This window comes from Somniosus microcephalus, chromosome 9 (assembly GCF_052327205.1).
Source record: "Somniosus microcephalus isolate GS21.2 chromosome 9, FLI_Smic_1.0, whole genome shotgun sequence".
In the NCBI taxonomy this organism is placed as follows: Eukaryota; Metazoa; Chordata; class Chondrichthyes; order Squaliformes; family Somniosidae; genus Somniosus; species Somniosus microcephalus.
In genome coordinates, this window is record NC_140995.1 from 180,650,703 (window position 1) to 180,664,386 (window position 13,684).

Here is a 13,684-nt window from a genome sequence, read left to right on the forward strand (position 1 = left end):
TGAATTTATTTTAAAATTGGGGTAGCTGCTTACCAAGAGAAAAACAGGTTATAAGTTGTATGTTTTGAATTTTTTATTTTTTAGTCAGTGCTCTGTATATATTCCAATGTAACCAAAGTGTAAAACAGAAAAACCAAAGTCAAACTGGATGTGCCTAATGAGCAATTGTTGCTTTTCATAGAGAAAATTCATTCTTCAGCTTTAATTTTTAAAAATGATCCACAAATTGTACATATTTAATGAAAAATTAATGAACCATGCCACAAGGTTTTCTTTTTCAAATTACGTGTGTGATACTCATACATATTTCCTACCAAAACACAAGCATTTATCTAGACCCTGTTCATAAGCCATGAACAGCGTTAAAATAGTGGCATTGCTAGAGTTTTTTTGACTTGTTTTACTGTGTCAATCAGGGTTAGATGAATGTGTAATAACAACAGAAAATGCTGGAAAAACTCAGCAGGTCAGGCAACATCCGTGGAGAGAAATTTTAGATGAAGGTGTTATTCCCACAGCCTTTGTGTAATCGTGCTTAATTTAAACAGATGGCAGCTAGCATATCTTACATGGGTGAAAAACAGTGGCGATAGATCTATACATGGAAAAATAAAGTTAAAATTGATGTTGGGAACTTCGAAAGAAAATTTGTTGCAAACTTTGCGACTGTTCACTTATAGAAGCATCATCAGTGATGCAGCTGCAGAGATGCAGAGAGAGTCATTCTAACATCCCAATTTTATCAACAGGGATTGATCATTCAGAACAGCATTCGGTCTACTAACCATACTGACATCAGTTTGGCAGTAGGCAAAGTTGGATTTGATCATTTCCTATTGCTTTACATTTTGAAAGAGGGACATTTTTGAACAGGTTTCTTTGAAATGCTACCAAATATGTGATGCACTAACAGCAATTTTGTCCAGACCAGTCACTGTTTAGGTAAATATGAAGCTTACTTTAACTATTAAACAGATACATTAACTGTAGTTGGAGCAGTGGAAGACTACAGGTTTAACTTCCCAAATCCGCTGAATTTCAGTCTTAACGACACTGTGCAGAGAAGCAGATGTTCCCTTGCTAATCAGGATCTGCACAGGCCGCAGCCTGAAGACAGACCATCTAACTCGTTCTCTCAACCACAGGAGGGAAGAAACTGGAAGGGGGGGGGGGGGGGGGGGAAAGACAGAAGAAGAAACTGTAGTAAAATTGGCTCTGAAAAAATTAGCAGATCTCTAAGTAGAGAAGCCCAGATTGACAAGCCCCCTAGGCTGCTGAAAGAAGTCAGAGGGGAGATAGCAGAGGCACTGGCCACAATTTTTCAATCTTCCTTAAATGTGCAAATTGCTTTGTGGGTCTGGAGAGTAGCCAACGCATCACCTTTGTTCAAGAAGGGACAGAAGGATAAACTGGGCAACTAGACCAGTTAGTCTAATGTCAGTTATGGGTAAAGTCTTGGGGGGGCAAAAAATGGAGTCGTGCCCCCTTTGGGGCACGAACTTCGTCGGGGTGCTACTTTTAGCGCCCCAAAAAATTAGCACCCCCGTGGCCGATTTTCCCAGATAGCACCCCGAGAGGGTGGAGGGGCGCTACTGGAAGCGCCCCGCATCCCTCTTGGGGCGCTGCGAGGCAGTATCGCGGCGCTACGTGCTGCAGTGCCACGCTCTGCGGCACGATGCGCCACAGTACTGCAGGCCTTCCTCCCCTTATTAAAGGGGAGGGGCCTGGAGCAGCGCGTCCCAGTGCCCAACTGGGCCACCAGGGATCGGGAGTGCCAGCAAACGAGCCCGGCACTCAAGAGGAATGCCGGGCTCACGGAGAATAGCTGGCACCCTGCGGGGGGGCTTCACGGGGGCCGGGGACAGGTGCTAGCAGGCGGCCAGCAACAAAAATGGCCGCCCAGCTCCTCCCCTTTAACTAGCGCTGCCCCAGCCGCAGGTAGGCCCCCCTGACCCCGTCGGACATAGCGTCCGGCGGTAAGTCAGGGGGCGCTGCACACGGCGATGACATAATCGCCGGCGGCGCAGCGCCGCGGGGCACTAATGGTTACTGTCGCCGCTAACCTCCCACTGAATTTTGCGGGAGGTGTTGGCGGCGCTGCGCCCGGGCACTAGTTGCTTTGCGCCCCATTAGCGCCCGCTAACGGGAGGCGCAAAGCAGCCAAATTTTTCCCCCTTAGAATTCATAACTTAAGATAAGAGTGGTGAGCATTTAGAAATGCACAAGTTAATCAAGGACGAACAGCGCGTATCTGTCAATAGCAAGTTGTTTTTTGACAAACTTGAAGGAGTTTTTTGAAGAAGTGACCAATTGAATAGAGAAAGGAAATACAGTAGATATAGCGTATATTGATTTTCAGAACGCGTTTCATAAGAGGCTCGTTAAAAAAATTCAGCCGTATAGCAGAAGGGAATATAGCAGGATCAATAGAAAATTTGTTGGCAGACAGGAAACTTGGGGTTGGATTTTCATTCAGAAGTCGGGACTACAACTTTCGGGTTGTAGTCCCGCCTCCATCGAGATGCGGCCAATCCACGCGATTTTCACTTGATTGACCTTGTTGAGCCCGCCCAGCGGGCTCAGCAGGCCAATTAAAGGCCACCCGGCAACAGGTGACGTCACAGGCTGAAATTTCATCTGTCAAGACGTGTTGACAGATGAAATATCAGTGTTTCACAGCTGCTTGAAGCTGTCAAAAACTGACAGTCTTACTTCTAACTTGAGTCCTTCTACGCAGACTCAGTTAGAAATCTCGCCGGCACTGAAAGCTGCAGGCTGTCACTTTTGACAGATCGCAGCCGTTCTGCTTTCTGTGCCGGCTGAATGATGGACTCCCGAAGCCTAGAGGAAGGAAGGCTGTAAAGGTAAGTACAGGTAATTTAAACTTCTTTGCACACTTTAGACACACCAAACACACTTACCTTTGCACTCATGCACCCATCACTCACCTGAACACCGACATCTCGACCCCTCCAAGTCCTTCAACCCGACGGCCCGACTCCTCTAACCTGGCGTGGTTTGGAGCCGTCGGGAATACCACACGACAACCTTCAAAATAGGGATTAGGCTACCTGTTAACAGGCAGTTAATTGGCACTAATCCCTTCCCGCCTCGGGTCGGCGGGTCCCCGCCTCCTTTGAAACTTACATGGAGGCGGGTTTTGGGCGGGATGGTGTCAGGACCCCCGAATTCGGGATTTTAGCCCCCTGCACGCCTAAAAGCCCGCCTCACGGCACACTGACAATCAACCCCAAAGAATTAGGTTAAATGGGTGTTGCTCGTATTGGAGACGAGTTGAAAGTGGTGTACCCTAGGGGTTAGTGTTGGGCCGACTTTTGTTCTCCGCATACAGATGATTTGGACTTCGGCATCGGAAGCACAATCTCAAAATCTGATGATGACACAAAAAGTGGTTATACAAGACTTCAGGAAGACCAAGGCATGTTGGCAGAATGGGCAGACAGGTGACCGCTTCAATTTATTGTGAAAATATGTGAGGGGTAATATATTTTGGGAGGAAAAACAAGGAATGGCAGCATACACTCAACAAAAAAAAGCTTACACTTGTGGATGAACAGAGACCCAATGGTTCAAATACATAATTCCCTGAAAGTGAAAGTTCATGTAGATAACGCCATTGAAAAAAGGCCAACAGCATTTTAGGTTTTATAAGTATGGACGAAGTACAAGAGTTAAAAAGTAATGAGAAATCTGTAGAAAACATTAGCCCAGTTGGAGCACTGCGTGTGGTTTTGGGAACCCCTTTATAGAAAGTACATTAAAGCCATAGAAAGTATACAGCATAGATTCACCAGGATGATGGCAGGGAAGGGAAACAATAGTTACGAGGAGAGACTTGAGATACTGGGACTATTTCACTGGAGCAGAGAAGGCTAAGATGAGATTTAAGAGAGGGTTTTAAAATTATGAATGGTTTTAATAGAGTGAATAGGGAAAAGCTATTTTGTCTGGTTAGGGAGTCAGAGATGAGGGGGTCATCAAATTAAAAATGGTCACTAAGAGAGTGAGACAGGGTAGGAGAAACGACCTGCCTGGGGCAGGCCGGGGCCCTGGGGCCTGGGGCAGGCCGGGGGCTTGGGGCAGGCCCTGGGGCAGGCTGGATATTATGCAGACAATTTTTCAAATATATCTTGATCTCCTCCCCAGCCCCCCCCCCCCCCCCAAGGATGTTTCTCAGAGCCCTCTAGCTGTTGCTTTATAGAAAGGAAGAAAGAGAAAGGGACAAAAGAGGAAATAAGAGAAAGAGAAAAAATAATAATAACGCGGGCAAAAATAAGCTGGTGCAAAGGCCTGCCTCAGGACCCCGTGGACTGGAGGTAAGTGTTCAAATTTTCTTGACACCTTCTTCCCATGGATATCTAAAGGCCTTAGGATCTTCAGACCTGCAACTGCACTTAAGTTTCCTCCATGATTTTTAGGGACACAGCCAAGGCTAGAAGGTTGGGGCGGTTGGAGGTTGGTCGTGGGCCTCTGCCTGGCACGAAAATCACAGACAGCTCAATCCTCACAGGTGCAGCACACGTCAGACGTGCTAACCCAGTCGGGCACTCGGAGGAAAACCTATCCCTTTTTCATTCATGCTACTGTAATTGTTCTCACCAACTGCCCTTCTTTCTCACCTTACTAGTGTGTCCACAAATTCAAGAACTTCTGTCCGCAGTACCTCAAACCTGCTTCGTTTCTTGGATCTTCTCGATTTCTTCATTTCCATCAAGGTCTATGAAATTCAGAATAATACAATAACTTTCACCAATTACTCATTGTTATAACTGTTGTTTACCCCTCAGGTGTTGACTAGGCATGATGTCTTGGTCGCATTAGCTTTTATTGCTGGGAACTGTGTTACAAACATAAACATGTGCTCTTGCTATGATTGCAGTTCCTCAGACAGAGAAACCAATTCAACAGGTGCAATGACACAATTTCACCGCATGCACGATGGAATAATAGATGACTAGAGGTGAACTACAGGGCAATAACTCAAGTGGTTCAGACGACCCTGCAATAATAAATAAATAGTTATGCAGGTCATCAGAACTGCTCAACTTTACTGCTGCCTTGGAACTCCCTGACAGACGTTAAATAATATTGTTAAAAGTTCTTTAAACGAGGCATTCACTTTCAGTACTTTTTTTGCACAATTGCACATACCAAACAACAATACTACCACTCAGCTGAAATGAGGAAAACATTTTAGGAAGCGGATAGTATATGGCATTATATGGCTAGCATTTACAGTAGTAACAGTTCTCTTCTCCCATCTGCTGTCCACTGGTAGCAGAGTATCAGGATATATACTTTAAGTTACAGATTTTAAAAATGCCTTAGGATTCTTTAAATTTTCCAAATTCAGGTTTACAGTATTACACATTCACGCAAAGGTGTAAATGCCACTGAAATGTCTGCAGTTTTGAGTTGGAGAGGTTTCGCCATTGTTTTCAATTACAAGGTGCAGATCAAATACAGAGTTACATAATTGCCTGCAAATTGAAAAAACATTGGTGGTATATGGTTTTTCCCAGTATTCAGCAGGTGCAAATCTTATGGATAGAATTAAAGGAACAGGAAAGAATGAAAAACATTAGCAGATGTATTTATAGCCTTGGCTTAATAGAGGAATCTATGGATGTGCAGATCAGATGCCTGCAAGAAGAAAAGTGTGGTAATAATGGTACATCTTAATTTACAGAGATTGGGAGACACGGCAGCACAAGTAGAAAACAAAATCAATTTATTGAATGCATTCAAGAGAGCTTAGATTAACAACACGAAGCAGAAATTGGTCCGCGTTGTGCCAGATTTCCAGATGAACACCTGAAAAATATCCGGTGCTATATTGGCCGTTGTCACTTTTCAGGCATCTAGGGTGGCTGCCTATAACAGACGTTAGGCCCCCTTTCCATAAGCTAATGAGCAGCTCAACACCAGTTTTAGGACCTCTCTAAGATACAGAGCTGCTCTGAGCTGAGCCTAGCAAGTGGTCGCCACCGAAAACATCAGTTAACTCCTTTTGCCTTGCACCATCTTTTAATGTCTCTTAATCTCTCCTGCCTTCCATCCTATCACAGACCTTCCCTTTTGTTCTTTCCTCCCCTCCCCCCTTTCCCTGCCCCTGCACTTGCTTAAAAACCTGTTCCATCTCCAGCTTTTTCCAGTTCTGACGCAGGGTCATCGACCTGAAACGTTAACTCTGTTGCCTGACCTGCTGAGTATTTCCAGCTTTTCCTGATTTTATTTTTAACTTAAAAAAATTGTTGTGCAGCCAGGAGGAGCAGGAGCGCGTCTCCCGACACACAGCATTCCCGACGGCTGCTGCCAGCCTGCGATCGGCCCCCTTTCCCATTCTATCGCTCTCTCCCCACCACAGGACTTACCCAAGGGACGCGACCGGCGGGGCAACATTGAGAGTTGCGTGCAAACAAAAACTCCAAAAAATCATTATAATTTAGCCACAGAAATTGACCAAGTGAAGCATTTCAATTGAATATGTGTTGCCAGTTTGTGGTTTCTTTGGAAAAATAGAACAGAAACATCCTGGAAACAAGATGGCGACATTACAGAAAAATGAGCAAAATGCTAATTGAAATTAGAAGAACCTTTTGGAGTTGATAAAGGTCAGTCTTTTTCTGTAGCAATTTTCGTGGTGACGTTTTGTGTTCTTCACTCTCTTCGACCTTTTCCACAGGAGCAATGTCTAGACACAAATTTTAAAAAAGCTATTGCAAGATACAGCTGGCTAATTTCCTCCAAAAGGACACTTGTTGAGACCATGCCTTCGAGACAAAAGAAAATAAAACTTAAATGAGAAAAAAAAACTGTCCCCTAGTGACGGTGTTAATGACCCAGCGTTGAACATGCTCATCAGAAGCACCGTGCTGGAAGACGATGTCAATGCAATTACAAGGAGGCCACAGATTCTGCATTCCCCTTCCTGGTACACAGGGTTGCCAACTCTCCAGATATGTCCTGGGGACTCCAGAAGCTAAATATTAATTTGAGCAACCTAACACAAGAGAAAAATCATAAGGGCATGAAAAAAGTGTTTTTTTCAAGGGGAAGCTCGATAAGCACATGAGGGAGAAAGGAATCGAAGGATACCTAAATGGGGTAGAGGAGCAAAGAGATCTTGGAGTACAAATACACAAATCACTAAAAAGTATCAACACAGGTTAACAAGGCCAGAAAAAAGCAAACCAAGCACCAACCAAGGGTTTATTTCAGAGGGATAGAATTGAAAAGTAGAGAAGTTATGCTAAATGTGTCTCGAACCTTGATTAGACCACACTTGGAGTACTGTGTACAGTTCTGGTCGCCATATTATAAAAAGGATATAGATGCACTTGAAGGGTGCAGAGAAGATTTACTAGGATGATACCAGAAATGCGAGGGTATACATAACAGGAAAGGATGAACAGGCTGGGTCTCTTTTCTCTTGAAAAAAGAAGGCTGAGGGGTGACCTAATAGAGGCCTTTAAAATTATGAAAGGTTTTGATAGGGTGGATACAGAGAATGTTTCCACTTGTGGGGAAGAGCATAACTAGAGGCCATCAATATGAGATAGTCACCAAGATGTGCCCAGCTGGCACAGCAGCTTGAAAATAACCTTTCACCTCTGAAACTGAGGTCCAAATGCTGTAGTGTACAGACCGACAGTCAAAGGCCTACTTTCTCGGTCATCTCTGTACCAGCTGAATGGGTTGTACCTGCAATGAGCTTTGGTTGTCAGTGGGTCCAGGTCCACAAAATGTCCATAATTCAGAAAAAAAAACTGGCAGCCTCACTCAAAGGCCACAGAGATGAATAGTGGGAGAAGGGGACAAATTCACACTGCCACTATTAGTTTTACTTTGCTTCTGGCCTGCTTTTTCTGCGATCTGAGATTACTCCACACTGGATGCCAAATGTGGAAACCAGTTCCATTTCTCCAGCGCTGACATTCCTCAGTGTGATAAAAATGATATAACTCGTGATAAATAGGTTGTGACCATAACAATTAACTGGAACAAACGGGCTTGTATCCATTTCCTTATCCATTTAGGCAAATGATGACCAGTTACCCATAGAAAACAGTAACAATCATCTACAGACTTTAAGCAGTGAATTAAAAAAATTTTTGCAAACAATTTTCATTAGCAGGAGGGTAGGTAACCAGAGAACACAAATTTAAGATATTTTTGCCAGACACATGGCAGACTTAATGCAGAGAAGTGCGAGGCGACACATTCTGGAAGGAGGAATGAGGAGAGGCAATACAGACTACATGGTACAATTTTAAAGGGGTAGCAGGAACAGAGAGACTTGAAGGTTCGCATATAGAAATCTTTGACGGTGGCAGGACAAGTTGAGAAGGTCATTAAAGAAGCATATGGGATCCTTGGCTTTATTAATAGAGGCATAAGAGTACAAAAGCAAGTTAGTTATGCTGAACCTTTATAAATCACTGGTTAGGCCTCAGCTAGAGTATTATGTCCAATTCTGGGCACCACACTTTAGGAAGGATGTCAAAGCCTTGGAAAGGGTGCAGTGGAGATTTACTAGAATTACACCAGGGGTGAGGGTTTTCAGTTATGTGGAGAGACTGGAGAAGCTGGGATTGTTCTCCTTAGAGCAAAGAAGGTTAAAGGGAGATTTAATAGAGATGTTCAAAATTATGAGGGGTTTTGATAAGATTAGATAGGGAGAAACGGTTTTCACTAGCAGGAGGGTAAGTAACCAGAGAACACAAATTTAAGGGCCCAGATATTCCGATTGCAGGCCTCCCGCGGGCGGAAGACTGCAATCTGGAAAAATCTGCGCCCTTACCGGAGGGCTCCCAGGACACACACAATTCCGATGCTGGGCCTCTCCAAACTGCAAGTGCGCAGGGCCCACATATCCCAGAGGCGCAGGTAGTTCGCAGCGTCCCTGGGATCACGTGGGCCATGGGGAGCCAATCACAGAAGGGAATCTCCCTTCATACACTTGACAGGAAGACCTGTCAAATATATGAAGGGAGGTCACCCCCAAAACATAGTAAAACTTTAAATAATTTTTTTTTTTTTTAAATCACATTTTTTAAATGACTTGAAATTACAATAAATTAACTATTTTAAACAAAAATTTAAATTTTTGAAAAAATTAATTAAATTTTTTTATGGGGCTAAAAATAAAGTTACCTTTTTTAAAAAGTATTTTTAAATGATAAATCAGCGAATTTTTTTTTTTTTTTACTTTTTTCAACTCTTATCCTGGTAAAAGCAGGCCTTACGCCTGCTTTTACCAGGCGCAAGAATTGTAAGGGTTTTCTGCGGGCGGAGGGTCTCCAGAAAGCGGAACTCTCCGCCCGTAGAGGCCCTTCTCCAGGGCAGCCGGAGGATCTGTCAAGAGGATTCGTGACAGATCGGAAATGCCGGTTTTCAGCGCATGCGTTGTGCATGCTTGAAACCGGCATTTCCGATGTCCCTACGGGTGTGCACACAGCACGTACCCACCCGTAGGGATCGGAATATCTGGGCCAAGATATTTGTCAAAAAAATCCAGGGGGAAATGAAGAGAGATTTCTTTTACTCAGTGAGTTGTTACGATCTGGAATGCACTACTTGAAAGGGTGATGGGACCAGATTCAATAATCACTTTCAAAAGGGAAAAGTATATATACTGTACTTGAAAAGGAGAAATTTGCAGGGCTATGGGAAAAAGAGCAGGGGGAGTGGGACTAATTGGATATCTCTTTCACAAATCTGGTACAGGCACGATGGGCCGAATGGCATCCCTGTATGATTCTATGAATTGGAATGAAATAAAGTACAGGAAACTTTGAGCTATCCGGAAGTTGAATGTCCGGCAACTTTGATCTAACGGCAGAAATCAGCAGCCGTTTTGGTTAGGTTTTTTTTTCTCCTAGCATTCTTTTCACAGGCAGGCTCTGGAAAGCGTCTTTGTTGCTTAGCAACAGCTTCAGAGACGCTTCCAAGCTACTGGGCCGAGTGTTTACAAGCTGTTGCTGAGCAACAGTGTTTGTGGTCAGACAGGGCAGGCTCTAGAAAGCGTCTCTGTATCTTAGCAACAGCTTCAGAGACGCTTCCAAGCCACGGGCCGAGTGTTTACAAGCTGTTGCTGAGCAACAGTGTTTGTGGTCAGATACTGCGATGAAAAGCTCCTATCTGATAACATTGACGCTGGTCTATCCGGAGCTTTTAAAAAAACGGCAGTAGCTCGGTCCCATGGGTGCCGGATAGCACAAAGTTTCCTGTAGTGGGGAATAAAGTGTTAAATATTTTAGAATCCATTAGCTGGCACACTCACTTTTCCCCACACCTCCATTCCACAGTGACGCTGGAAATCTCAGTTCTACATGACAAACATCGATCCGTCGCCACTACCACTCTGTGCCGACTGAACACATTGCTCAGCACTTACCGTCCAGTTTCAGAAACTTTGTAAGGAATTCCTCTAGCTTTGGCATTGTGTCAGCGAGAGCTCTCTGTTGCTCGGGAGACTTCAGAACTTCTATGCATTTCTGAAGTAGACACACCAGCTCATCCTTCGCCATCATTCTGTCCCAGATAAAGCGAAAAAAACAACCTGTTTTTAAATCACACCACGGATCCAAATAAAATGTACTAAAATGAGCACCCTCTCCCACCTGACATAGGAACAGGAGCAGGCCGTTCAGCCCCTCGAGCTTGTTCTGCCATTCAATTAGATCGTGGCAGATCTGACAATATGCCGCCATGATTTTTCCCATTTTTGCAGAACATATGGGAAATTCAGTGCCCCACATCTTAGCATGCCTTCATTATATAATTATTACAATGGCAAAATAGAAACTCCTGCATGCAGCAACTGATTAAAGAGAGATTAGCAATTGAAAAGCTCATGCCGCAGTGGTGCCGGCCGAACACTGGGAGGGAAATATCAGCCCCGGCAGCTGTCGCATGCCTCCTAGTGGCCTACCTCAGGGCTGAACTGGCTGGAGAGGCACCAGACTGGCTCCCTCACCCTGCACCCAACAGGAAAATAACAGGGAGTTCTACCTCTTAAACCCTAAAAATAAAAACCAATGACACTGCAGGAAGCAGCTCCTATTTGCTGTTTCTGTTTCAAGTAATTTAACTGAAGATTTAAAACAAATTAAAATAATGATTAATCTTACAGTCTAGGATACTGTTAAACACATCTGGCACATCAACTGTCCTCCTGAGGCAACGAAACTATTTGAAGTTAGAGTCTCATTCCTATTCAAAACCATGTGACTTTTTTGTGACTACTGTTGAAACGGTGAGTTCTACAGTCAGACATAAATAAATCAGAGAGTTGATGTGGAATTACTTGAGCGAAGGAGCTGAATTAACTTAGCATAGATGCATTTAAGGGGAAGCTAGATAAACACGAGGGAGACAGGAGCAGAGGGTTACACGCTGCTGGCGTTAGATGAGGAGGGGTTGGGGCCGGCATGGACCAGATGTGCCGAATGGCCTGTTTCTTATGCTGTAACATGAGCAGCTGAACAGACATGATTACTGAGTACTGTACTCAAGCAAAATGTTGAGGAGGCAACTTTGACAGTGTGGCTCTAAAAGGTGTGGCAGGAGGTGCATGAAAGTAGCAAGTGCAGCGCGCTGTAGCTGCAAAATTCCGAGTCACTGTGGGGCTCTTAAATGAACTGGTGAAGCTAAAGTATACAATTACTACCGATCATAATTACCCGAGCAGCTGGAAGGCAGAGCTGTACTCCTCCGTTTCCCATACATTCTTCTCCAAACATGTGATGTGAAGTTCCCTGATCTGTGGAGAGTCACAGGTCATCTATAAATTGCATAGAAACATTCACTGGGCAACTGAATAAAAAGAGTAAAATCAAAGTACTGTGACAAAAATCAACACCGTCACTAGTAAATAATAAAAGTCTACGCAACACTTGTAGCCCAGGACAGCAAGTTGTTGCTTTCTCATGAATGTGAACCAACCAATTCCTTACCGTAACTTCACTGAGCATTCTGTTTTGGCATAACTACAAATTACACACTGTGCTTTGGGGAGAAACTGGATAGCCTGTTTCAGTCACAGGCCCTGGGCGCCTATACTAGAGCCTTTGCCAATACGGCAGGTGGCACACTTCTGACGCGGAATGTGCGTGCACGGCGCCCACCCAATTGGACGCTTACGTGCCCACTTCATGCATGTAAAATGGGTGCAGCGCCAGTGAATTTCTAGGCCTATGTTTCACAATGACCAGCCTCTCACTCCCCAAAGTCATAACGGCAATCCAGTCGGTCCCATTCCCCCGCTCTATCCCCGTAGCCCAGTAAATTTATTTCCCTCAAGAGCCTATCCAGTCTCCTCTTGAAAACACTGAGGCCTAGAAATTGGGTATAGCCCCGCTTGAGGCGTTAGAACTGGCGCTGCGCAAAGTTTATAGCCAGACGCAACTTATCGCCGCCTGGCGCGATATTGGGTTGCATCGCCCCCAAAGGTGATTGAGGCGCGACTTCAGACGTTGCACGGGACTCCTAAGGCGCAAAACTTCCGGCGCAACCCAATATCGGCGCGGACGGGCGCAGCGCAGGTGCTCTCAATTACCGAAAACCACGAGACTTCCAGGCGCCGGCCGGCTCTTAAAGGGGTGGGTCAGTCAGCCTCAGCTTCCACACTCAGCGCCTTGTAAGCCTCAGAATCGGCGCAGGTCCTTCTCTGGCGCAAAAACCTTGGACCAGATGGAGAAGGTGAGACAGAGAGCAGAGCGCTTCAGCAATGAGGCTCTGGAGCAATTGGTGGCCGCAGTGGAGCGCCGTCGAGATGTTCTGTACCCAGACAATGGCAGGAGGCCGAATCAAAAGGAATACCGCCGAGCTTGGAGGGATGTTTCTCAGAGGGTCAACTCCAGCAGCATGGTGACCAGGAGCCCTGTACAGTGCAGGAAGAAATTCAACGACCTCACTCGGGTCGTGAGGGTGAGTGGTGTTTATTCAAACTTCTGAATCCCTCCATCTGCACCTGACTTTATGGCTACAGGATGTGCGATGCCCCAATGGCCATGTGTCAGCAAGCACCCATGGCCCTTTCTGGGCACACACATGCACATTTGACTCAGGGCATCATGTAAGGGCTCTTCCACCATGGGGGACATGAGATGATCACTCAGGGCATCATGTAACATAACTTCCCCTTCTTTCCCCTGCAGTCCAAGCTGGCGAAGAATCGCAAAGACCAGCTCCGAACCGGTGGAGGACCTCCACAAGTGGTCACTCTCACGGATCTCGAGGAGAGAGTGCACCAGATTCTTGGAGGACGTCTGAGTGGTCCTGTTACCACTGCAGCTGCCGACCCCATTGTCGACAGCGATGGTAAGGTTCTCACCTTTTACAGCTGTCTCCTTCCACTTGGTCCCCCCGCCAGCATACTTTCTCACTGTGGAGCCATGTCATAGCCTTGCCGCAATCTGGCATGCCTTGCTGCCACCCTGTCCTTTTGCTAAAGCCACTCTTCCACCTCCCTGCTTTCAGATGCTGCATCACCAGCTCGGGATCCGGGCCCTGAAGCTGCCAGTGCCAGTGCCTCCGGAGGCGAGGATCAGGAGGAAGCCGCAGGGGAGCCTTCACATCTGCAGACTGGGGATAGTAGTTCCCTGGAGGGGAGTGGGGGGCTCTGATGAGGAGCCAGTTGCCGGAACAAGCGGCCTGC

At 45.6% G+C, this 13,684-nt stretch overlaps 1 protein-coding gene across 2 annotated transcripts in view; it reads right to left on the reverse strand.

The window, feature by feature from the left end:
- orc3 (origin recognition complex, subunit 3) overlaps window positions 1–13,684 on the reverse strand; it is a 101,372-nt gene that overhangs the window by 23,704 nt on the left and 63,984 nt on the right. For both annotated transcript variants that reach the window (XM_085997649.1, XM_085997648.1), the window contains 4 exons: window positions 11,709–11,788; window positions 10,421–10,557; window positions 6,618–6,715; window positions 4,641–4,738 (listed from right to left, as the gene is read on the reverse strand). In XM_085997649.1, the coding sequence (XP_085853775.1) occupies window positions 4,641–4,738; window positions 6,618–6,715; window positions 10,421–10,557; window positions 11,709–11,788 (413 nt within the window). The remainder of the gene's footprint in view (window positions 1–4,640; window positions 4,739–6,617; window positions 6,716–10,420; window positions 10,558–11,708; window positions 11,789–13,684) is intronic.